Here is a 25,479-nt window from a genome sequence, read left to right as displayed (position 1 = left end):
CAGAGCTGCTAGCAAGTCTTGGAGAGGTTGGTGGATGCCTATGTGATGCAACGCGTCTCCCTAGTGCATGCCAGACATGCTCTACGGGATTCAAATCGTAAGAGCGAGCAGGCCACGCCACCGTACTTTCCAAGCAAACATCATCCACATGTGTTCTATGAGGTCCAGCATTAACATCCATCAGTACTAAGTCTGGGCCCACCGCTCCTCGCAACAACCGTACATAAGGTCCCAAGATCTTGTCACGACACCTGACAGCAGTTAAACCTTGCCGATTCACCCATACAGTTTCATGAAGAGGTGTTCGAATTGTCAACATAGCACCTGCACACACCTTTAGGGATCCTCCAATCCCCAATGTTTGGGTCCTGCAATCGTGTTCCACGTTCCATACAGATGTGAACCCGTCGAGAATCACTCTCCAGATCAACACCACTCCGCCGAAGCCTTCTGTACACATTTTGCCTCGATACATGTTCAGTGGATGCTGCGAGGTCAGATGCTAGTTACCGTGCAGCACTAAGGTGGTACCGTCGTGCCCTTACAGCCAAATAACGGTCCTCTCTTCTGAAGTCACACGTGGTTGGCCCTGTCCTGGTCTTCGGGATACGGTTGTGGCCTCTATAAGCTGTCGCAACATCCGAAAAGCAACAGTATGATTCACATTAAGCCATCGGGCCAATTCAGTTTTGACTGTCCCAGTTCCATTCTTCCTACGGCCCTCCACCGCAGAAAGCCTGGTAGGGGCCTTCTCTGTGCCGTACTGCACCGTCTGCGGCTGTGTACACGGTGATTGTGGATGTGGGACTACCCGGCAAACACTACCCCGTTTGAGAGGTGCCCTGACGCTACCGTTGGCATGGTTGTCCGTTCACCGGAATGCCATCTTCTGAGCAGAACATAATCGTACGGACATCTGTAGATAGTTTGTATGATTATATCGTGAATTAATCACAGAATGGGGAAATATAGATTTGTTGCTTTAATTGTGGACACCAGTATAGTGGGCCCTCATATAATATTCCAAACTGTAGCTGCAGAAAACCCCCAACTTTCAGTCGCAGAATTGCCACCGGAAAGCATGCAGCCTACAAAAATAAAGTCACCATACGACATTAGACATTAGCCCAATGTTAAAGAAGTTACAATCCTGCGCTGCAGAAACCGCAAATCAGTTTACACCGGGATGTGGTGAACCACAAGGAAACGCCTACATTCGAGTCCAGCTAATACAACGCACCCGGGTGACCCGTGCGCCTACGGGGAGCGGACTGAGCAGTAACGCTGCGGACCGTATTCGTGTTAAACACCGTGATTTTATCTTTTAATTTACAAACTATAATCTTTAATTCTTTAAAATTTCTAATTGTTTTATGGAGTAGGTTACAACTGTTGTTTTGCTTCAGATAAAGATTTCAGATACACCTGATGATGGGGTTAACACCCTGAAACCGTGGTGGTGTATACCGACATCTGTCATCAAAACTTCGGTCAATAAAAGTATTTTACAACTGTGGCGGATTTGTTTACCACGAACATATTTTTAATTTATTTCTGGAACAATGTTATCGATTATCCCAGACAAAAATTTAAAAATCGGTGTGTGTGTGTGTTTGTGTTTACACCGCTCCGACGTAGAACATCATTTACCAACCGTGTAGCTTCGTAAACCGATATCTGCAAGTGTTTTGTCACAAAACATAAGTGCATCTCTTTCCTCTTATTTCAATGTTGGATGATTGTAAACTAATTTTACAACCTGCCTAGCTATAGACTTTATGTAGACACTACCTAATATGATTGAAAATGGTCGAGAAGTTTTCTGTCATTTTAATACTGAGATTTCTGTTTACATTGGTTGTTGTATATGAAATTATTTCATTAGTGTTGTGATATTTGATTCCTTTCACAATGAAAGGACAATTGAAAAACTAAATCTTTGCAATTGTTATTATGTCCCAGTGGGTTTCTGAACTTCCTTAGCACTCAAGTATTATAAAAACGATTTAGAAAAGGTAGGAAGGTAGCAACCACTTGGAAAGTTTCCGGCTTTATTAGTTCAGAAATTAAAAGTTGGTACCCTGTATACTGTACACATTCGGTGTTTTACCACCGAAAAAACTACAACATAATGGGTGAAAGACATATGCGTTCAGCGTCGGTCCTGGCACTGGTTTACACATGAAGCAATAAGGTAAACTATGCACAACTAGAAATAAACATAAACTTGTATAAAAAGAAGATGAATGGATGAATTTCTGTTCTCATAACTCAGTCGCTCAGACCCAAGTGTTGATGCTACTGGGTCGTTCGCCGTAGCTCTGATATACCGGGACTGTGCTCGTGGTCTCTTCATTTTTTCGTGGCGTCAAGAGGGCACGCGTCTGCTAAGGTTTCCGTAAGAACGTTTCTTGAATTCATCATACAGTACAATGGTTATGGCACCCCCAATGCCCCGTAGGACGTTGGGAAGTGCACCTCTGAAGAAAGCGCGGGCTCCCTCCAATCTGTAGACCTTAGCCCAACATTGGAGAGCGTTCTTGTACATGACGTCGCTGCCCTTCCGTCCAGATTGCATCATCATCCGACGGCGTACCGTGTCGAAAGGGTGCGACATTGCGGTAGCAAGCGACATTACTCCCTGTAACGAATGGATTCCATTTAGCTTTGAAGCAGTTACTGAGGTTAATTTACCACTCTTATACAGAATATGTAAGTACAATACATCTACATCCACATCTAATTTCTCCATATCACTGCAAAATGAATAGCAGAGGGTAATTTGCGATATGCTATGTAGTAAGGATTCCATTAGAGTCATTCATGGACGAAGCGTGAGAGGTGTGGCTGCTTATTTTCCATTGTGTCGACTATGATTGGTCTAATTATGTACTCATGGTCATCATGTATTCGATATGCAGAAGGATAGCAACAGCCGCCATTCATCCCTGAAAAATAGTTCTAGGAATTTTAAACCAGATTTCCGCTCTGTTTCGAGTTTTGATATTTTGCAGTCTTTCTGTTACACTCTCGTGCCAAAAGAACCTGTGATCATTCGTGTTGCCCTTCTTTGCATACGTTCGATATTCTGTTATTCCAACATCACGTGGACTTCTCACACTTCAGATATATTCCAGTACAGGCTGTCCTACTTTTTCTTTTATAAACTCCCACGATTTACAACAAATAGTCTTCCGTAGATTCCTGCCAAGAAGGAGTTGTGACTCGTCCGTTGTATAGCAGAAGCTCACTAATTTTTTTTCGATTTACCACAAGAGGTGTTCGATAAGTAATGCAACACACTTTTTTTCTGAAAGTTGATTGGTTTTATTCAGGATTCCATTACACCGTATTATTCACACTCTTTTGGCTACAAAACCCTACTTTTCAAAATAAACTCTGTTCAACGCGACTGTCGTACGTCACCACGCATGGCAGCATGGGACAATGTAATGGTCGATTTGGAGCCAACATCTTGCTGCGTTAATAATCTCCCCATCATTCGCGTACTACTTCCCGCGGAGTGCATCTTTCATTGGGCCAAACAGATGGAAGCCGGCTGTAGTGTGGATGAGGACGAATAGTCCAGTGAAGTTTAGTGAGCTCCTCTTGGGTGCGCAGACTTGTGTGAGGCCTTGCGGTTTCGTGGAGAAGGGGAAGATCGTTTGCTTTTTTTTTTTTTTTTTTTTTTTTTTTGTGGAGACGAACATGCTGAAGTCGTTTTTTCAATTTTCTGATGGTGGCACAATACACTTCCGAATTGATTGTTGCACCATGAGGGAGGACATCAAACAGAATAACCCCTTCAGATTCCCAGAAGACCGCCACCATAACTTTATCGGCTGATGGTGCAGCTTTTAACTTTTTGTGAGTATTAGGGAGATTAGGGGTGGTGTGGCGCCACTCCATGCATTGACGTTTTATTCCCGATTCGAAGTGATGAACCACTGTTCGGCAAAAAATTGTCACTCCGAGCCTCGTAAAGCGCAAGCAATTCCGAATAGACAGTCCTTCTTTGCTCTTTGTGGACTTATGTTAGGCAGGGAGGAACCCACCTCTGAGTACCCATACTACTGGACGAGTTCGTCAGCACTACCAACAGAGACTTACAGCATAGCAGTGAAGTGTTTGATTGTGATTCGTAGATAACCGAGTGTCTGATTGTGATCGGTTAGTAACCTCGAAAGAGTATGGCCGCACGGTCCAACATTGAAGGAATCATAGTTGTGTGCGGCCGGCCGGCACGCGGGTGATCGGACAGATTTGCGTGACTTCGTTGCAAGGATGACAGACGCCTCGCCCAACGGCTCAACGTGCTTTTATTCACTGCCAGATCTCCGTAGACATTGTGCAAGAGACGATGAATAAATGCGTTGCTCTGGTTTTCCGCCAAATGACAGTTCTTTGCTTGGATCGCATCTTTGTTGCAGCAGCCAATTTGAAGGCTATGTATGGTATCGCCACCTACAAGAAAGTCATGAAACTATAGGGACTGAAGTAGGAATATTGCGCCATGACACTAACGGGGAAAAAAATGTGTTACGTTACTCATCGAACGTCTCTCGTACATTTTTCTTTTCCTTTTTTTCGTTTTGTGAAGTACATAGCCTTACATTTCTCTACATTACGAGAGAGTTGTCAGTTTTACACTGCTCTGATATTTGGTCAACATGTAACTGGACATTTCTACAAATTCTGTTAGATAACGTTTTGCCATAGACGGGTTCAACAGAGAAAGGTCTGAGTTGCGACCAGTAATATACACTACATACATGGCGTGTAACGCCGACAGTAATAATACTGCTAAAATTTCCAGCGGTGCACCTTACATTAGTTTTGTGTCTTTGAGTGGTTCTCTCTTCAGGATAAGTTGCTGTATTTGTGACGTTTAAGCCAACCTGCGTAAAATCTCTGAACGTAAGTGCTCTCTCCGTGGCTACGTGCTTCAGAAGCTCTCTAGCCTCCAGTCCGTATAAGACGAATTGAACAAAGGCCCAGTTTTTAGTCAGCCAGGAGGTTTGCTGCGAATTCTAGGCGTGGCGTTCTGTTGCCAGTTAAATTGTAATAAGTGAATTTCCATTGTTTCATGGAAGAACTTATACAAATATGTGGCCAACAGAGAATAAGACAGAAGAGAAAGGGGGACAGAAATGCTAGTCTCTATGCAAAATGGTATGAAACTGAGCTGAACTACATGAAATATGAAGCACTGAAGAAGATTGGAAGCCAGTAGTAAACAACAAAGGGAAGGCAGGAAGATAGAAGAAACAAACGGGGTGATTGAGCTGCCCCTGCCTACGAGCCTTATGCAATCCCCAATGCCTTCTAAAACAAAGCGCGAAATTTTCATATTCTCTTGCTTGCTATGCACAAGCTGTTAATACAACAGAAAAAATTAACAAGACCTTTTTGTAGGAAATTTGATGTAGTTAAATTTTGTAACGGGATACGTATTTTCTGGACGCCACGGTTTTCGAGTTATTAAAAAAACCGTTTGTAGGTCACTTCTGTACGTTTTTATTGAATTATTGGAACACTACAGCCCCTAGCGAAAACATACCCTAGTACAAAATTTCCTACTAAAAGGTCCTGTTCATTTTTTTCTGTAGGACTAGTAGTTTGCACATAGCGACCAAGAGAATATCAAAATCTCACGCGTGGTTTTTGAAGGCATTACGAATTGCGTAAAACCCATAGGAAGGCACCTGAATCATTCTGTACAGAAGTGCTATATAAGGGAAGACAACATTACGGAATGGGAAGAGGAAGGACACGAAGATGAAATGGGAGGTATGACATCGCAAAAAGTATTTGATAGAGTACCGAAAGACCTAAGTCGAAACAAGGTCCCTGGAATAGATAATATTCCCTCGGAATTACTGAGATCCTTGAGAAAGCCAGTCATGACAAAACTACTCCATCTCGTATTCAAGATGTGTGAGACAGACGAAATACCCTCAGACGTAAAAAGGATGTAATAATTCTAGTTCCAAGGAAAGGACGTGCTGACAGGTGTTAATATTAATAAACCATTGGTTAAATACGCCGTGGACGTAAAATATTGACACGAATAACTCACAGCACAAAGTGAAGACAGAAAGAAGCCGACGTCAGGGAAAGCAGGTTGGATTCGGGAGAATTGCAGGGACATGCGATGTAATACTGACCCTACGATTTATCTTAAAATACAGGTTGAAGAAAAGCAACCCTGTATTTATAGTATTTATAGAGCACTGTTGACTGAAACACATTCTCTGTAATTCTAAAGGTGTAAGCGATGAAATAAGACAGCGAAAGGTTATTTACTATTTTTACAGAAACTAAATTATAATTATAAGTCGAAGATATTAAAGGGAAGCAGTAGTTAAGAAGGGAGTCAAGACAGGGTTGTAGCCCATCCCTGTTGTCAGGTGTCACACATTCTATACATCAAGCAAACTGTGAAAGAAGCTAAGGAAAAATTGGAAAGAGAGATTTAAAATTCGAGGAGAAGAAATTAAACTTCTGTGTTTTGTCAGTACCACCGTAATTCTTTATGAGACAGCAAATAACTTGAAAGATTATTTGAATGGGATGGATAGGTCTTGAAAAGTGATTGTAAGCTATAAGATGGACACCAACGAAATTAAAACAAGGGTAATGTAATAACATCGCAATCTGTCGGGCGATGCTGTAGGAATTAGATTAGCAAATGCGATCCTAAAAGAAGTAAATGCGCTGACGGCCCCCCAGTTTAAACCGACTCACACATACACACACACACACACACACAAAGAGCAGTCCTGTTGTGTAGGTGTTAACAACTGAACTAAATTTGCAAGCAGCTTTATAACACGTTCAGTTATGGAACTGAAGAACTGATTTATGAACAAAATGTGGCAGGGGAAACTGAGTACTTCGCATTCATCTTCGTTCGTCTAGAGGAGAATGGTGAAATAGGTTTTCCATTGGTTTTGTGGCATGATTTCATCAGACATGCGTTGGGAGTCCTCTGTTGTTAGCTGACACCACATGGTTGTGATTGGTAGAGAGTACAGAGAGGCACATTGTAAATTCCGTTTCTTAGAGTTTAAAACACTTAAACAGTCTTGCTCAGGATCAGTTCGTTCGGTAGGTGTATACTGTAGTCCCCAAGCTGGTAATACAGTGCTCTTTAGCTAAGGAGTATGTAAAGATTGTCATAGTCATATGTCCGGACACTTTATTAAAATCTATTAGGTAGTGCTGATAACTTTAGGGTCACACCTGGGTTTGTGTTCCAACATATATAAATTTACTAGCTGCTGTACCCGACTTCGCTCAGGGAGCTGATATGAGACTGTGTGGTAGTTGGAATAAAAGGACAAACTTTAAAGTATAAGAGCTAAAAACAATTTATTGGAAACATATTCTAACTATTTACAATAATTTTTTACAAACAACGTTTTTCATTTTGTTATCCGGAATAGACTATATAAGTACAGATTTTACGAATTTCCTACGTGAGAGCAAGCTAGGTATAGTCGACTATGAGAGAAACAGGGAGTCTTTGATGTTGATGTCGCAATATTTTAAAGTTTGTCCTTGCACTTCGTTAATTGTAAAACTGTAGGCTAATTTGATTGGAAATTGCAGTCTTTTGAATTGGTATGGCAGTTCAGTGGAGGTCATTGGTAGTCTGGAGATAAATAGTGTGTGTCCTTCGTACTTTCCAGTCATAAGTTCGGCTTCGATGAAGTTATTTGATAGCTGTTTGACGATCATCGGTGTTCCATTACATAGTTTTCGTGAGTTGAGATTTCTGAGTAGTATGATCGGAGATCCAATTTTGAGTCGAAGGCAGTGTAATGCAATTCCTGGAACTTGCAAAGAGTGAAGAAATTCTGTAGGGAAGTTTATACTATCTTGTCGAACGATTTATATATTCTCACTTCACAGGGAATTTTTAGTTTCAAAAATTGCCCTTTCAAATAGCCAATCCGAATTGGTATTATTGTGAACAATGTTTGGATAAATTTGAGCGATGACTTCGTTTTCAGTAGTGGTTATGTTGCAGAAATTACTCTTGAGTTTAATGAGGCCGGTCATTTGGTCAGTAGGATATGTGCCTTCACCTATTTGTAAAAGTTGTTGAGCAAAATGTGCTGTTGTTTCGTCTTTCGATAGTTCAACTCTTATACTTTTTTTCGATAGTTCAACTCATACTTTTTGTTTTTCTCAGTATTTGTATGTGTGGCCAGAGATGTGATTCTTATAAGCGTGCATTGATCTCGTCTGCTGGTGTTGACGTGGGGATAACTGGAAGTGTTTGTCGAAAATCCCCTGAGATTATGAATACCGCTCCTCCCATTACTTCAGAGTTTCCTCGCAAGTCTTGTAATGTTCTGTCCAAGGCTTTGAATGATTTTTTATGTGCCATTCTGCATTCGCCCCAGAAGATAATTTTAGCTTGTTTTAGAAGTTCACCCCGTCCAGATGCTCTGGAGACTTTATGTACCGGAAATTGTTCTTTGGCTATATTCAGCGGTAGTTGTAGGCCGGAATGGGCAGTTCGTCCTCCTTCCATAAAAGCATCTTTTCTTGGTGCTTGTATCCCAAGTTGTGGTAACGTCTGATTGTTTATTGCTACACATTTATCTTCTAGGCGAATGAGTGTTTCATTGAAGACATCGTAGTTGAATTCGATGGTCAGGTCTGGATGAGCTTTTCGGGCTTCGTACTGTATGTCATCACTTGTACCCTCTTTGAAGGAGTCCCATAGCTATTTTGGATTCGGTGGGTTATATGTTGTTAGAACTGTGGAGAATAAAGTCTCTCATTTGTTCAACTGAGGCTGTGAGTTACGCTTCTTGTGGTGTTAATTCCTACTGGTTGTCGTTTTCCAGTAGTCCTAGGCGTTGGTACGCTTCCCTGTACGTCTGACGTAGGTAATAGTCAACAGTCTTGAGATCTGTGAAACTTGTTGGTCCCCGTATTTCGAGTAGCAACATCCAGAGATAAAAACATTCGGCGTTGTTCGGATGTGCGGTTTATACTCGGCCTAGTGGGCTGGTTTTCATGATTCCTGGACCATCTTCTACTGGAATTCCTTGTTTTCGTCGTTGAAAGATTTTTCTTGTTGTGTTCCACGTATAATAGATACAGATGTCGACATATAGTAATGTTTTCGCGAATGGATCCATTTGGCACAGTTGGTAAAAAGCTGTTACTGTTGTGTTATGTGATGGTGGTTCGCTCGAAATTTTACTGAAGGCGTCTTTTGTGAAGTAAAGTCTCTGTCCGTTTTCCAAATGTAGTGCTAAATGTTGCACAGTTGGTCCGTATTCGCATATGGGAGAACCGAAAATCCGTCACGCTGCTTCGTTACTGTTGATATATCTTACCATTTGGTACATGAGTATCTCATCGTTTCTGTTTTGTTGTGCACTGTCTTTGACTATTTAAAATACTTCATGTCGCTGCCTTTGTTCACATACTTAGATACGTATGTGATGTTGTTGTTGTTGTGGACTTCAGTCTTGACACTGGTTTGATGCAGCTCTACATGTTACTCTATTCTGTGCAAGATTCTTCATCTCCCAGTACCTACTGCAGCCTACATCCTTCTGAATCTGCTTAGTGTATTCATCTCTTGGTCTCCCTCTATGATTTTTACCCTCCACACTGCCCTCCAATGCTAAATTTGTGATCCCTTGATGCCCCAGAACATGTCCTACCAACTGGTCCCCCCTTCTTGTCAAGTTGTGCCACAAACTCCTCTTCTCCCCAATTCTATTCAATACCTCCTCATTAGTTATGTGATCTACCCATATAATCTTCAGCATTCTTCTGTAGCACCACATTTCGAAAGCTTCTATTCTCTTCATGTCTAAACTATTTATCGTCCATGTTTCACTTCCATACATGGCTACACTCCATACAAATACTTTCAGAAACGACTTCCTGACACTTAAATCTATACTCGATGTTAACAAATTTCTCTTCTTCAGAAACGCTTTCCTTGCCATTGCCAGTCTACATTTTATATCCTCTCTACTTCGACCATCATCAGTAATTTTGCTCCCCAAATAGCAAAACTCCTTTACTACTTTAAGTGTCTCATTTCCCAATCTAATTCCCTCAGCATCACCCGACTTAATTCGACTACATTCCATTATCCTCGTTTTGCTTTTGTTGATGTTGATCTTATACCCTCTTTTCGAGACACTGTCCATTCCGTTCAACTGCTCTTCCAAGTCCTTTGCTGTCTCTGACAAAATTACAATGTCATCGCCGAACCTCAAAGTTTTTATTTCTTCTCCATGGATTTTAATACCTACTCCGAACTTTTCTTTTGTTTCCTTTATTGCTTGCTCAATATACAGATTGAATAACATCGGGGATAGGCTACAACCCTGTCTCATTCCCTTCCTAACCACTGCTTCCCTTTCATACCCTTCGACTCTTATAACTGCCATTTGGTTTCTGTACAAATTGTAAATAGCGTTTCGCTCCCTGTATTTTACCCCTGCCACCTTCAGAATTTGAAAGAGAGTATTCCAATCAACATTGTCAAAAGCTTTCTCTAAGTCTACAAATGCTAGAAACGTAGGTTTGTCTTTCCTTAATCTTTCTTCTAAGATACGTCGTAGGGTCAGTATTCCCTCACGTGTTCCAACATTTCTACGGAATCCAAATTGATCTTCCCAGAGGTTGGCCTCTATCAGTTTTTCCATTCGTCTGTAAAGAATTCATGTTAGTATTTTGCAGCTGTGACTAATTAAACTGATAGTTCGGTAATTTTCACATCTGTCTACACCTGCTTTCTTTGGGATCGGGATTATTATATTCTTCTTGAAATCTGAGGGTATTTCGCCTGTCTCATACATCTTGCTCACCAGATGGTAGAGTTTTGTCAGGACTGGCTCTCCCAAGGCTGTCAGTAGTTCTAATGGAATGTTGTCTACTCCGGGGGCCTAGTTTTGACTCAGGTCTTTCAGTGCTCTGTCAAACTCTTTCCGCAGTATCATATCTCCCATTTCATCTTCATCTACATCCTCTTCCATTTCCATAATATTGTCCTCAAGTACATCGCCCTTGTATAGACCCTCTATATACGCCTTCCACCTTTCTGCTTTCCCTTCTTTGCTTAGAATTGGGTTTCCATCTGAGCTCTTGATATTCATGCAAGTGGTTCTCCTTTCTCCAAAGGTCTCTTTAATTTTCCTGTAGGCAGTATCTATCTTACCCCTAGTGAGATAAGCCTCTACATCCTTACATTTGTCCTCTAGCCATGCTTGCTTAACCATTTTGCACTTCATGTCGATATCATTTTTGAGACGTTTGTATTCCTTTTTGTCTGCTTCATTTACTGCATTTTTGTATTTTCTCCTTTCATCAATTAAATTCAATATTTCTTCTGTTACCCAAGGGTTTCTACCAGCCCTCGTCTTTTTACCTATTTGATCCTCCGCTGCCTTCACTATTTCATCCCTCAAAGCGACCCATTCCTCTTCTACTGTATTTCTTTCCGACATTCCTGTCAATTTTTCTCTTATGCTCTCCCTGAAACTCTGTACAACCTCTGGTTCTTTCAGTTTATCCAGGTCCCATCTCCTTAAATTCCCACCTTTTCGTAGTTTCTTCAGTTTTAATCTACAGTTCATAACCAATAGATGGTGTCAGAGTCCACATCTGCCCCTGGAAATGTCTTACAATTTAAAACCTGGTTCCTAAATCTCTGTCTTACCATTATATAATCTATCTGATACCTTTTAGTATCGCCAGGGTTCTTCCATGTATACAACCTTCTTTCATGTTTCTTGAACCCGTTTTTGCCATTCGATTGTGTATATCCAGCATCTAACGGTTCCAAAATTTTGTATTTTGTGATGAACTCAATAAATTTCATTTGTTTTTGTTGGAAAATTCCGGCCATTATGTTGTGTCTGTAACATTATGTGATTGCCTTATCATTTTAAATCATTCACTAATCGAGCAGTCGCTCGGCAACAGCTACAGTTAGCAAATAATGTTGCGAGAATGTAAAAGGTGAACGACCTGTGACGTAACTTGTTTATTGTCGAAGCGCCGTCAGAGATGCTGTGAGTTATTGACTTTGAAAACCGCGGCGCGAAAAACGGACAGAAGAAGAACATTTTTTTACACATTTTTTTTTATGTACGAGATATTCTCGATGAACAGTTACTCATTCTTCTCTTGTCTCCTGTAACTTGTGTCGGACGCGCATGTCTTGCCGCCGTATTATTATCGTTAAAATTAATATTGTTCTAGTGTAAAGTAAATGTGTAATACTAAAAGTGCCTAGCAGTAGATTTATTGTGCGACGTGTATGTGAAAACGTCAAAGGAATTGTTTTCATTACGAGAACTGCCAGTCAAAACGGCATCCATGTTAAATCCTTCATTGCAGTGTAAGTTCGTCTATTAATTGCCATAAATTCAGATTTAAATCGAACTGGTGTATGGACTATTCATTTAATATAAATCTATGTCTCACTTCTTCATGAAATTATTTAATTTTCTCTATGTTTCTGCCAAATAGAGAGTTCACAGTCACGAATTCTTTCGTCGAAATCGGACGGAAGTTGTATGCGGCGAAATATTTTCTCCGCGCCATATTCTATTGGTAAATGCATGATAAACTGCGGTCCCTTAGGAAATTCATGTTGAGCTATCCAAAAAATAATTATATTTTGAATAGGCATTTACTCTCTTCCGCAATGCAACTTCCGACTGATCAGACGATCCAGCAAGAAACAGCCGCACACGGTCGGCGTTCGCAAATATGTTTCCACCGCTGATTATAGCTATATGTTACAGCACAAAAGTAAACATATTGTTATAATTAGCGGCTACGAACGGGGACATTTATAATGGTATGTTTATGTATACACATTACGTAAACATATCGTTATAATTGGCGCCCGAACAGGGACCCGAATTAAAAAAAAAAAAAACTTAAAGGAATAAAAATTTATGTAAGATAGGCATTGTGGAAATATTCATAAATAATTGTAGCTAATCTTGTGCTTTTTATTTGTTACATGACATCAAACGCCATCCAATAGAATTTCCATTGAGCGAAAGAAACGAGATATTCAGAGAAAATTACGGAAGAGAGATTTTTTTTTTTTTGGAACCGAATTTGTGCGAAAATCTAGTTGCAACGCCCAAGGCAGTCATCAACAACGTAAGTTAAAATTTCGTTAGCCATAGCCAAGCTTCCTTAATTTCATCCGACATTAATCAATTTGTGACGATCTTTAGTAGTTGCAGTAAAAATTTGCTTTGAATTCAGTAGATTGCATTTAGTAGAGTAGAAATTTCTTCAAGTATTGTTTAAATTACATTGTTGTGTATTGCATATCAATTGTTTTTAAATGTCCGCTGCCTGTTCACGGAGCTGACCAGCCTTAGTTTTCATTTATTTTGACCAGTGTGCAGCCATACTTTCTTTACGGTCCAGAATAGTCTCTTGTTCTCGTGACCTGCAACTCCCGACATTCCGAACTTGGACGTAGCAGTGACAACCGACTCGCAACCGATAAATTACATCTCTGTCGACAGCTGACGGCCGTAGCTCAAACGAACTTCATTGACTTACTGTTTGTAAATAAGTGAGCTATGGCAGACGATAAAATGTCATCACTTGATTCAAATGAACAGAATGAAACGAGTGAAGTGTCGCGTCGCTTACGGTCCCGCACGATAATTAGTAGGGCTGAGACACCAATCGAAACAATTGTAGGAAGTGAAGTGGGAAATCTTACGGACTTTGATGCCTCACACCATAATGTTACTGGTACTGAACTAGACAATGCCAGCATAGTTTCTGCCACTAGTACTCGTAGCCATATACCGGTTACAAGGGAGGCAGGTGAAAGCAATTCAGGGGTAGTGACAGACGATGTATTCAAACAGCTACTGAGTCAAATGATGCAGGACGGAAATCGCCAAATGTTAGCCTCGCTTGAAGGTAAACTGTCTACAGTAAGCGAAGAAATAAAAACTGTTAGAGAAAACGTAGCCAAAGAAGTAGCAAAGCAAGTTAAGGATGCTGTTTCTCAAATGCGAAGTGGAATAATTATCGAACTGAATGACACTTTAGCTACCATGCAAAGCGAGACAGCTGACATCCGAAACGCAACCAAGAATCTTGATTCCACCGAAACCACGGTTAATCACAGATTAGACAGAGTAACTACGCAGGTACAAAAACTAACCGAGGGAATGTCAAACTTGACTCTGGAAACTGAAACGAAAGTAAAGGAGAGGCTAGATAGTCATGAGAGAGAATTTAGAGAAAAGTATGAGAACTGGATTGCTGGAAAGGACAAATTTGTCGAAGATAAAATTAACAAAGACCTAGTAGAGACTGTGAAAGCAACCACTCTTGGTATCTTGTCAGCTCCTGGAAGCTCCGGAGATACCGTAATGTCTGAACTCGGTAGCATTAGGCGTACCCTTCAGCAAGAATTACCAAATTGGAAGCAAGAGGTAACGGAACAGCTAAATAACCTGAAGGCACAAGTGAGTAGTAGTTCCCGAATACAGAGACCGAATTATACTAACTCTTTAGCCTCAGAGGAAGAAGATGAATTATTTCGGCAATTCCGAATACCTGTTGTATCTAATGAACACACTTCACCACCACATATTCCAGTTAGTCACCGAAACCAAGAATCTGACTCAGTAGTAAAAATGATGAAGGAAGAAAGCATGATAAAGCATCGAGTTTTTCAAACCTTTAACCCGGAAAAACGAAATATCCACCCAATTGTTTTTCTTCGTGGATTCTCCGGCATTTTTCCAAATTCGTGGACTGATAGACAGCGTATCCAATTTGTTACCGGATATATAGGTGGCGAATCGGCAATATGGGGAACAGAAATGGTTGATAAGTGTCGAACATATGAGGAGTTTGAGCACTGTTTCCTCAGCAAATTTTGGAGCGAAGGTGTTCAGAAGCGCCTTCGTAAAGAAGTCTATAATGCAGAACAATTTGACCCCAGGAATAGTAGCCTGAGAAAGTACTTCGAAAAATATCTTGGCAAAATTAGGTATTGGGATAACCCTATCAATAGTAAAGATGTAATTATGATTCTCGTGTCTAAATTACCCATTTCGATTCGTGAAAAGCTGATAGCCATACCAGATGATGATCCAGATACCTTTCTGTCGATATTAGATTCCCTAGACCTGATCTATGAGGACATGAGAGCTAACAAACCGCGGAATACTCCGCACCATTCTTGGCCACAACATTACGACAGTAACGGCTATGAAAAGCCAGGGAACGGTTACAAAAATAGTAACGATTGGCAAAACGGAAATAAAGGCAATGGGTATCCGCACAAAAGGAATAGACATAATCAACACAACCGATTCAATCCCGTGTATAACACGACTGGTAACCAGTACGGCAATCAATCGTACAAGCAGAAGTTTGGAAACGTTTTCAGTCAAAAAGGTTGGCAACAGCAGAGCGGATCGCAATGGAATGCACCGTACTCGCGCAGCCAACACTCAGATTACGGGCAGCAACAAACAGCTGATAACGCCCACTCATACCAATACAACTCCGCGCCTAGTAAAAATCAAGCGCAGGGAATGTACAGAAACACACAGTTTAACGGCAAACCACAGTGTGAAGGTGGATTTCACAGTAACAATTCCGGAAATCATAATAGTAATAAAAATCATCAGACCCCGCGAAGGCATTACAATCCCCCTGTATTTTTCGCAAACGCGGAAGATAGTAACACGTATTGGACACCAGAACAAACGCAGCAACATTTTGACACGAGGTTTGTGCATAACAGTAATTTTGTTCCTCAGTGTTCTCATAATGTCAGATTGGTCGAACTTTCTAATGATGAAGGCCAATCAAAACCACACAAACAGGAAAACTAAGTTCAGCATATGAAAGCTCCCTAAGTGATGCTGTGAGACAGAATGGGGGCGACCACTTCGACGGAGAGACTAACCATGACGTACTTGTACTGAGATACAATGACGGGATTGACATGAGACAAGAATTATTACAAGAGAAAGAGACGACTGACGGTGATGAACCGATAGATGACCAAGTGCAAGCTATGACAAAACTTCCTATAGCCGGAATTTTGACGACTGTAATCCTAGATACAGGTGCAAATATTAATGCTATGTCCTTATGTTTCTATAAGCAAATTAGTACATTAATTACAATTCCAACATTACCCGTCCAAGGATGTTCAATAACAGGAGCCATCGGCTCCCAGACACAAAAGGTCAGTATACAAGCTTGGGTACCACTGGAGATTCAATCAATACCCATAAAATGTATTTTCCTCGTTGTCAAGAATTTGGCAGTGCCATGTCTCTTGGGAATGGATTTTCTACGACGATATAGAGCCCGAATAGATCTTTATATAGGCATTTGCACACTGTTAGTACAGCAAACAGAAGTTGCACTGGAGTTAGTGAAAGAAAGAGTAAAAAACTTTGGCACTTGTAATAGCATTAGATTACAAAGGATAGGCAGAAAACTTCCTTGTCGTAATCATTTCAATTTGTTTTATGGTAACTGTGATACATTTAATGATACAATAACAGTCAGTGACTTACCCTCTCAGCAGGAAATAACCAATAAGACTACAGAATCAACAGAGTTATCCGAACCTCAGCGACAGGAATTATTCAATTTGTTATCACACTATATCAACGTGTTTTCAAAACGACCCGGTATTATAAAAGACTATGAATATACTATGGAAGTGGTGCCGCACCAAACTTTCTGTCGCACGACATATCCCATACCGTATGCAAGAAGGGAAGCAGTTCGTAATGAAATTAAGAAAATGTTGAACTGGAAAGTCATAGAGTATTCTAATTCACCATATAGTAGCCCGTTGTTGACGATTTTGAAACATGATAACACCGTACGACTCGTACTTGACGCACGAAACATAAATAAAATTGTTGTGCCAGTACGAACGAGACCTGAAGCGATTGAAGAACACCTCCAGAGATTTTATGGAATTAAATATTTGAGTAGCATAGATTTGAAAATGTCATTTTGGCAAGTGAGACTAAATCCTAACTCACGAAAATATAGGCTACGGCATTTATCTTCGCCGGCAGATCCTATCAATTTCAGGTCATGCCTTTTGGATTGAATGTTAGTTCTGGAGTATTCATCTCTGCCTTAGATCATGTTCTTGGTCCAGATCTTATTGATGAAGTCACTCTCTACGTTGATGATCTTTTAATTGCCACTAAAACCTGGGAAGGCCACGTTGAACTAATACAGAAAGTGTTTCAGCGATTCCTGGAATACGGAGTCACTGCCAACTTGCAAAAGTCACACTTTTGCCGAGCCGAAGTCAAATTCTTAGGACACGTCATTTCATCTGACGGAATCCGTCCTGATCCGGCTAAGCTAAGTGCAATTAAAAATTTTCCTATCCCATCTTCAAAACGACAACTTAAAGGTTATCTTGGACTCGCTTCATTCTTCAGAAGATTTTTACCAAAGCAAGTAATGAACAACCCTGATTTATTGAAATTGTTAAAGAAAAATACTCAGTGGAATTGGACTGACGACTGTCAAAAGGCAAAACCTTTTAATCTTTCGAATATACTGCCTTTGAATCCTATTATCACAGAGAAACCTAGACAAACCCTAGGCATAGATTTGGCAGGACCCCTCCCACGAGGTCGTGGAGGACTAAGGTGCCTTGTAGCTGTCATTGATCTATTTACCAAACATTTGAGATTGTACGCTATGAGATCTGCAAATACTCAACTAATCATCAATCGTTTAGAACGTGACTACTTTCCTAGATTCGGAAAACCTGAATCAATTCTCTCAGACAATGGGTCTAACTTTGTCTGCAAAAGATGGAGACTTTTCCTTGCTAGTCATCAAATGAGGCAAATCCTTATCTCCAAGTTTACCGCAGTCGAACCCGACTGAGCGGGTGTTCAAGGAGTTTAATCGTTTTATTCGTACTTATATACCAAATCAGCAGACTCGCTGGGTTGACTTTGTGTCACCTTTCGAGGAAATTGTGAATAATCTACCACACCTGTCTACTGGTTTCACTCCGAATGAGTTGATGTCTTCTGACCAAGAAAAAAAATGAATGGGTCAATTCAATTCCTAAGTGTAACAACACAAGTGCTAGTTTAGACGCCAGAATAAGACAAGCTCTAACAACGTTGACCACCCAAGCCAATTTACGCAAGAAGGCGTATGACAAACATATTAATAAGGTGTTAACTTATAAAGTAGGCGAAAAGGTCTTGCTAAAAACACACTTTAAACCATCGTTGCTCTTACACAAAAATCGAAAATGGCAAAGTCTTTTTGAGGGACCTTACGAGATCCTTCGTATACCGCATACAGGTTGTTATCTGATTTCTGATCCCGCAAATGGAAAAATAAAAGGGTTATACCATCACTCTGATCTTAAAAAATATCATGCTACAGAATAAATCAAAAGAAAGCTTTATAATGGCAAGAGAAGGTTAGCCGCTAGTGACTAAGTGACAACTGATTTGACTTCGTTAAAAAAATGCTTAGAATATATTACACGACAGTGAGTCTATCTTGCTATACAGCAGACAATTTAAAATATGTTATCTTGAGCCATAATTTAAGTACAGACAAGCTGATAAATAAAAAAAATTCTTGTTTAACAAAGAAAGTGATCAACTCCAAGAACTCTAGTTTTAAGATTTAGTTTTAAGGAGATAATATTTAAGAGAGAAAAATGAAATATAAAGCGAAGGATGTGCCTAACAAGCCGGCTTCTGCGATATGAAATGCTAAAGAAGTGAAAATAAAACATAGTATGTAAGAATTTTTTTTTTAAGTTCAAGGAGCAATGATCCAGAAACGAAATTTATTTTCGTCAAGGACAAGGTTCGCTTGACAATTATTGGTTCCTGATCCCACTAAGAAGGAAAACAAGTAACTAGTTTCTAAGTCAGCTATGTCTAGAGTAAGTTCCAATGTACATAGAAATCTGGAACAGGTTCATCTCTGCATTAAAATAACGTAATGTTTACGAAGCATGTGAGTTACTTGTAAGTACCAACATGACCACGAAAGCGCTATCCTTCAGCTAGATAAACAAAGTAGCATTAATTGTAATTGCAATACTCAGGTCAGATACATTCAAAGCCATAAATGAAATGAATAAAAAGTATAAGAGCGTAAGTGGCAAGGACAAAGCAATGATGACTTAAGGTCATATATAGAGGTCAATGCAGTGTAGCGCAAGCAGGCGTCAAGGCGAGAATAAAATGACAATGAAACAGCAGGCAAAACAACGCAACTAGTTCTTAATTGGAGCGCGTACGCAGACGTACGGCGCAAAGGGAAATTAATTTCTAAGTCATAAGGAACAAGGAGTTGTTTGCTAGATTTCTTCTTCTATGTATTATTATACCTATGTCTTTCTTCTGAATTTGTTTAAATATCCTAACCCGCCTAAACCCGTCCCGTAGACTTGACGTCACATATTGAGAAATGCGGTTGACGTGGAAGGCTGGTTTGGCATACGATTTTCAAAAGGAAACGCGTGAACGAAATCGGGAAAAGCTAGTTTTAAAATGTCTTTATTTTTTCTTTTAAAGTCAATCCGAGACGGAAACCGAGATCGCGATAAGGAATTTGAATATTTTCTTGAATGGTGTTCTGTTCTCATGTGAGAGGGCGATCAAATGTGACTGATTGATCCTCACATCTAGTAAAAAGAGAATTTTTGTTGAAATGACAGTGATAACTTTAATGAATCTAATAAATAGAAAGAACGGTTGAAATGAATTAAAATAATAATAATTGCTAACAGATCGGAGAAACTAATGTATTGTGACTGTGAACTAAAAGCATAATTAGTCTTAGAGAAAGATGAGGAACAATGTAAAGCGAAATGTTAAAGATAGTTACCAACAAAGTAACAGAAATTGAAATGGACATGATAATCGAAGCTCTCAATTAGCAGGCTTCAAAGTGAGACAAACTATTTGATTATAAACTGTAAAAAAATTGTGTACATAGTAGTGTATAAGTGAAGGCTTAAAATGGTGTGGAAGTCTGCCACAGACACGATGAAGATAAAAAGTGTTAAACGTGCAGATAGGCTGACGGACAATGATAGTCCGGTTGTGTAACCGAAGGCGGTGATGTGATTACGTGCAGTGCATCAGAAACCAAGTGTGTTAGCTGCTTTGCAAAGTGCGAGCGCTAGCCTACCTTAAAATCTTCAAAATCGGCTGGAAAATGTGGAGACAGGGATGGTTTCAATGGAGTCTCTGTCCCTGGTAATCCTCGTCCCTCCGCACCAGCTCAGCAAACCACAACACCATCGACGCAACGTGTTCACTGAACCGTGCGCGGAAAAGCTGAAGTACCGCGTGGAGGCTGGTGAGCGCCTCGAGTTGCGATTCAGCTCTAACAATCAGCCTGTGTCAACGTCCATCGAAGCAACAAACGCGTTAAATTTAAAGTGATGTACTTGCACAGCACTCCCGCTGCAGTTCGACGAAACGGACTTTCCATGAAAGCCGCTCCCAAAATAAAAGACTCTTATATGAGTTCACAACATATCACATACTATGCTAATGTTATATCCCGTGGATGAAATGCGAACAGCCAAACCACAAGCGAATAGTGACAAAGTCAAATTCCTATGAATCCCAAGTCCTAAAATTAGATTTAAGCTTAGTTCTTAGACTAATGGGTATTTATATTTTTTGTTACATGTAACGTGTGTACGTAACGTGCGAGTGAGACTCGCCCGCCAGAGCTGATGAAAAGTTTTCTACTCGGAGACCGCAAAGAAGCGATCCAACTTCTCAAGGGATAAGCTTCACCTGGAGAAGAATCAAATTTTAACTTTCCTGTCAATACACAAACAATGAAAGCGTAAAAATTATAACAACTAGTGAGCAATGGAAAATGGACACGTGTGAGAAATACCATGTGTGAGAAGTATATGTGTCTAAAAATGGACACGTGTGAGAAATTCCATGTGTGAGAATTGTGTGAGAATTATGTGTGTATAAAAAGATGAATCCTATGTGTTTTCTTTCAGGAGCAAAGAGCCTATGAGCTCTGGACAATAACTTGAGGCCACAAAGATGGTCGGTATGAACTCTGTAAAAAAAGGACTGTAATGAGTATAATGTATAATGTCCATTGTAAACTTCGTAGATTTACTGTCTTAGTTTTTAAATTTTTTTGTGTATTTTTACCTTAAGAACTGACTTTGTCTATGAATGAGAGATCACCATATTTGTGTAATCCTAATAATCAAATGACAGGAATACTGTCTTTGATCAATGTAAATCTGTAAAGTACTCAATCCCATAATGTTAACGGCGACATGTGAATCTTGGTAATCTCCTTGATTTCCAAGATTCCCAAGGAAGGCAATGTAACGTTACGTGATTGCCTTATCATTTTAAATCATTCACTAATCGAGCAGTCGCTCGGCAACAGCTACAGTTAGCAAATAATGTTGCGAGAATGTAAAAGGTGAACGACCTGTGACGTAACTTGTTTATTGTCGAAGCGCCGTCAGAGATGCTGTGAGTTATTGACTTTGAAAACCGCGGCGCGAAAAACGGACAGAAGAAGAACATTTTCTTACACATTTTTTTTTATGTACGAGATATTCTCGATGAACAGTTACTCATTCTTCTCTTGTCTCCTGTAACTTGTGTCGGACGCGCATGTCTTGCCGCCGTATTATTATCGTTAAAATTAATATTGTTCTAGTGTAAAGTAAATGTGTAATACTAAAAGTGCCTAGCAGTAGATTTATTGTGCGACGTGTATGTGAAAACGTCAAAGGAATTGTTTTCATTACGAGAACTGCCAGTCAAAACGGCATCCATGTTAAATCCTTCATTGCAGTGTAAGTTCGTCTATTAATTGCCATAAATTCAGATTTAAATCGAACTGGTGTATGGACTATTCATTTAATATAAATCTATGTCTCACTTCTTCATGAAATTATTTAATTTTCTCTATGTTTCTGCCAAATAGAGAGTTCACAGTCACGAATTCTTTCGTCGAAATCGGACGGAAGTTGTATGCGGCGAAATATTTTCTCCGCGCCATATTCTATTGGTAAATGCATGATAAACTACGGTCCCTTAGGAAATTCATGTTGAGCTATCCAAAAAATAATTATATTTTGAATAGGCATTTACTCTCTTCCGCAATGCAACTTCCGACTGATCAGACGATCCAGCAAGAAACAGCCGCACACGGTCGGCGTTCGCAAATATGTTTCCACCGCTGATTATAGCTATATGTTACAGCACAAAAGTAAACATATTGTTAAAATTAGCGGCTACGAACGGGGACATTTATAACTGTATGTTTATGTATACACATTACGTAAACATATCGTTATATGTCGATGCTTGGGGGCTTGTCTGTATCTTAGTTGTTCTTTGATTTCTGGCCACGACGAGTTGATTGTGAATGTTATCAAGAGGTCAGGTCATCCATATTTTCTTATGTAGATCATGGCATCTTGAGAGTATTCGTGTATGTGTCTCGGACTTCCTATGTGTGATGAGGGTAAAGATTAACATTGTTCCAATATCGTGAATGTTTCCGTCATTTATGATTGCTTGTCGAAGGTGCATGTATTCTTCCATGCGAAGTTTCTTCTGATTCAGTCTTGTGTAAAGCATCCGTTCCGCTTCTATTTTTGCATACATATCTATCAGGCGAGTGTTGAGCATGTGATAATGCTTCATTGTCTCTGGTCATGAAGTGGTAAGCATAGAACTCCTCGGAAGCGACTTTTGTCTTTGTTTCTACGCCTGTTTCAGGTTGGCTTTGTTTCACATTAAAATGACATCCGTCTTCTCCGTGCAGAAATATTAATGGATATTTGAGGGCATCATAATATGAATGGCGTGTCTCTGCAGTACGTTGTAGTTTTGTTCTTCGTTGTACAATTATGTCACAGCTTGCGTTTTCATTGTCTACTATTATGATGGCGACTTCGTCTATCTGAGGCGCATTAAATCGACGTTCTCCATTCACCATTGCTCGAATTATAGCCTTATCGTCATCAGTAATCATTCGGTCTTGTGCTGTTTTGAATATGTGAATCAGTTGATTGTGTTCGTGTAAGATCCTCTACATCTCTGACTACTTCTCGTCTCAATCCACTGATATCTGTGCATTGTTGATCGATTTATGTTTCTTCATTTCCGATGAAATATACTTGCAGACATTTTTAGACTTCATTGGGTAGTGGCATTGATGACCCATGTTGTGATTGGTTTGTTCTTGGATGGAAAAAAACGTAAACGATTTCATCTCTGGTAGCATTGACCGCAGTGACACCGAAAGAAGTCATCTGGAAGCAGGTGTTGTTCGCTTTTATATTTTGAAGAAAAAGTTTTGACTCCGGAGTTGCCCCGGCCATGTAATGTAAAAATTCCTGCGGATGTGCTTCCAGTGGTGGTAATCGATTTTTTGCACTCATGCTTCTGTACCGAATTTTTTCGCATTGCAAAATTGGCAGATTTTATCCATTGTTCCGATTATGACGTGTTTGTTACGTTCTTTCATTGGGTCGTTGAGGAATGCTTCATTTGTTAGGCTGTACTATTTATTCGTCCTAGTCCGCGCCTCTCGTAGGATAACACGTTATTTTCACGGCTGGCTTGAGTTCACAGTCTTTTATTATAAAATTGTTTCGCAATTCTTGATTCTTCATTTCACTGATTTTCGGTTTCTCTGCTTCTCTCCGTGCTCATTCTCATTCTTTTGGAACTTAAATGTGCTTCGAGCTCTTCGTCTGTTTCGCTTTTTCGCTGTTCTTTTCGTTTTCGTCGGTTTGCTTGAGAACTGGCAAGACCTCCTCCTTTTTTACTTTTTGGCATTGTCTAAAATATAAATCAAATTAACTTTTTATCAACAAATACACTAAATACACTGTACACACTTTATTTTCGATTTATATTCAGTCACTGTATCACTTTGACTACTTACACTTCACTGTTTGTTTTTATTCACTCACTGCACTACTTTGTCGTTTCCACCCTTCGTCACTGATAAGAAACTGACGTTCGAAACCACGACGGGTCTTCCTTTATATTCCCCCATCATTGGGTAGCCCCGCCATTCTGGAATCTTCCCTAATATTCCAGACTATTCCCGAAATTCCGGAACATCCCGGAGCACTGAGGAACATTCCAGAACATTCCGGAATGTTGTAGAATGCTTTCGATTACCCTCGAATGTTCTGGAATGTTCTCTAATACACTGGAATGCTCTAGAAACTTCTATAGTGCGAAACTTCCCAGCCCTTGTAGCTTCAATAGCACGCCCTTCAGGTAAAAACTGGAACCTTCTTCATGAATGGGGAATAGAGGGATACCATACCATGTAACTCCCTTGATCGTACTGGCACTCGTTTCTGAGTTTTAGCGGTACTCACATTGTACATTTAACTTTTATAATATACAGCATTTTGATTACTCTACATTTGGTGGTCATCGACCTTAAACAATCTATTCCAGCCGTCTTATCGGTGTACACGAAAAATTAATGTTTCCCTGGTTCCCAGTGCTTCCATTTCGACACTCTCTCCTATTCCTCTTGCTATCACATACTCGTTAGCATCTACAAGAATTTCCGTGCACAAAGCAGAAATGTAAGTACTCTCTCATTCTCCCTCAATTTCCCCACATTTTACGTATTTTCCTTCAATTTATACGTATTCTCCTTCTATTTTCGTAATTTTACCGATTTTGTCTCACTTATGGTAGTGTATGCTAAAATTGCATATATAAGTGGTACAATTGTTAACACCTAACGCAACTGTTCTATTTTTCTATGTCTGTGTGTGTGTGTGTGTGTGTTTGGGGGGGGGGGTCCACATGGCACATGCTAGGTTCGGTATAGAGCTCATAGATGTGGATTCACCACACAGCCAGGCATAGGGTTCGAAAGTGGTGGATCCATCACATGTTACGGTCGGATTAGGGTTCGAAGATGTATCCACCATGCATTATGGCTGGGATAAGATTTGGAGCTGGATCCACTCTATGTTACGGCCTGGATATGGTTCAAAAGAGGATCCACCACGGATTATGAGCAGGACAGGGTTCGGAGGTCGCTCCACCACACATTACAGCCAGGATGGTGTTCGAAGGCTAATCCACCTGTGATATGGCCAGGGCGGAGTCTGAAGCTGGATTCACTGGCGGTAGTTTTCTGAGTATGGGCTGGGAGGTGGCGGCATGTGAAACCGTCTCTCTCTCTCTCTCTCTCTCTCTCTCTCTCTCTCTCTCACACACACACACACACACACATACACACATACATACATACAAAATACGTGGTCAGAAGTGAGATCATGATCACATGAGCAGGAGTGATATACCGTAAAATAGGTAAAATTACGAAAATTGACGGAAAATTCGTATAAATTGAGGGGAAATACGCCAAAATGTGAGGATATTGAGGGAG

The 25,479-nt window shown here is 40.2% G+C and overlaps 1 protein-coding gene across 1 annotated transcript in view; it reads right to left on the bottom strand.

Annotated features, from left to right (window-relative positions):
• Window positions 1–2,368: 2,368 nt before the first annotated feature.
• Window positions 2,369–25,479, bottom strand: part of LOC126260699 (ADP/ATP translocase 1-like) — a 48,387-nt gene continuing 25,276 nt past the window's right edge. Inside the window, exon 4 of the mRNA XM_049958034.1 lies at window positions 2,369–2,641. Coding sequence (XP_049813991.1) covers window positions 2,369–2,641 — 273 coding nt within the window. The remainder of the gene's footprint in view (window positions 2,642–25,479) is intronic.

The sequence above is a fragment of the Schistocerca nitens genome, chromosome 5 (genome assembly GCF_023898315.1).
Source record: "Schistocerca nitens isolate TAMUIC-IGC-003100 chromosome 5, iqSchNite1.1, whole genome shotgun sequence".
Taxonomy (NCBI): domain Eukaryota; kingdom Metazoa; phylum Arthropoda; class Insecta; order Orthoptera; family Acrididae; genus Schistocerca; species Schistocerca nitens.
This window is presented reverse-complemented; position numbering and strand designations above follow the sequence as displayed.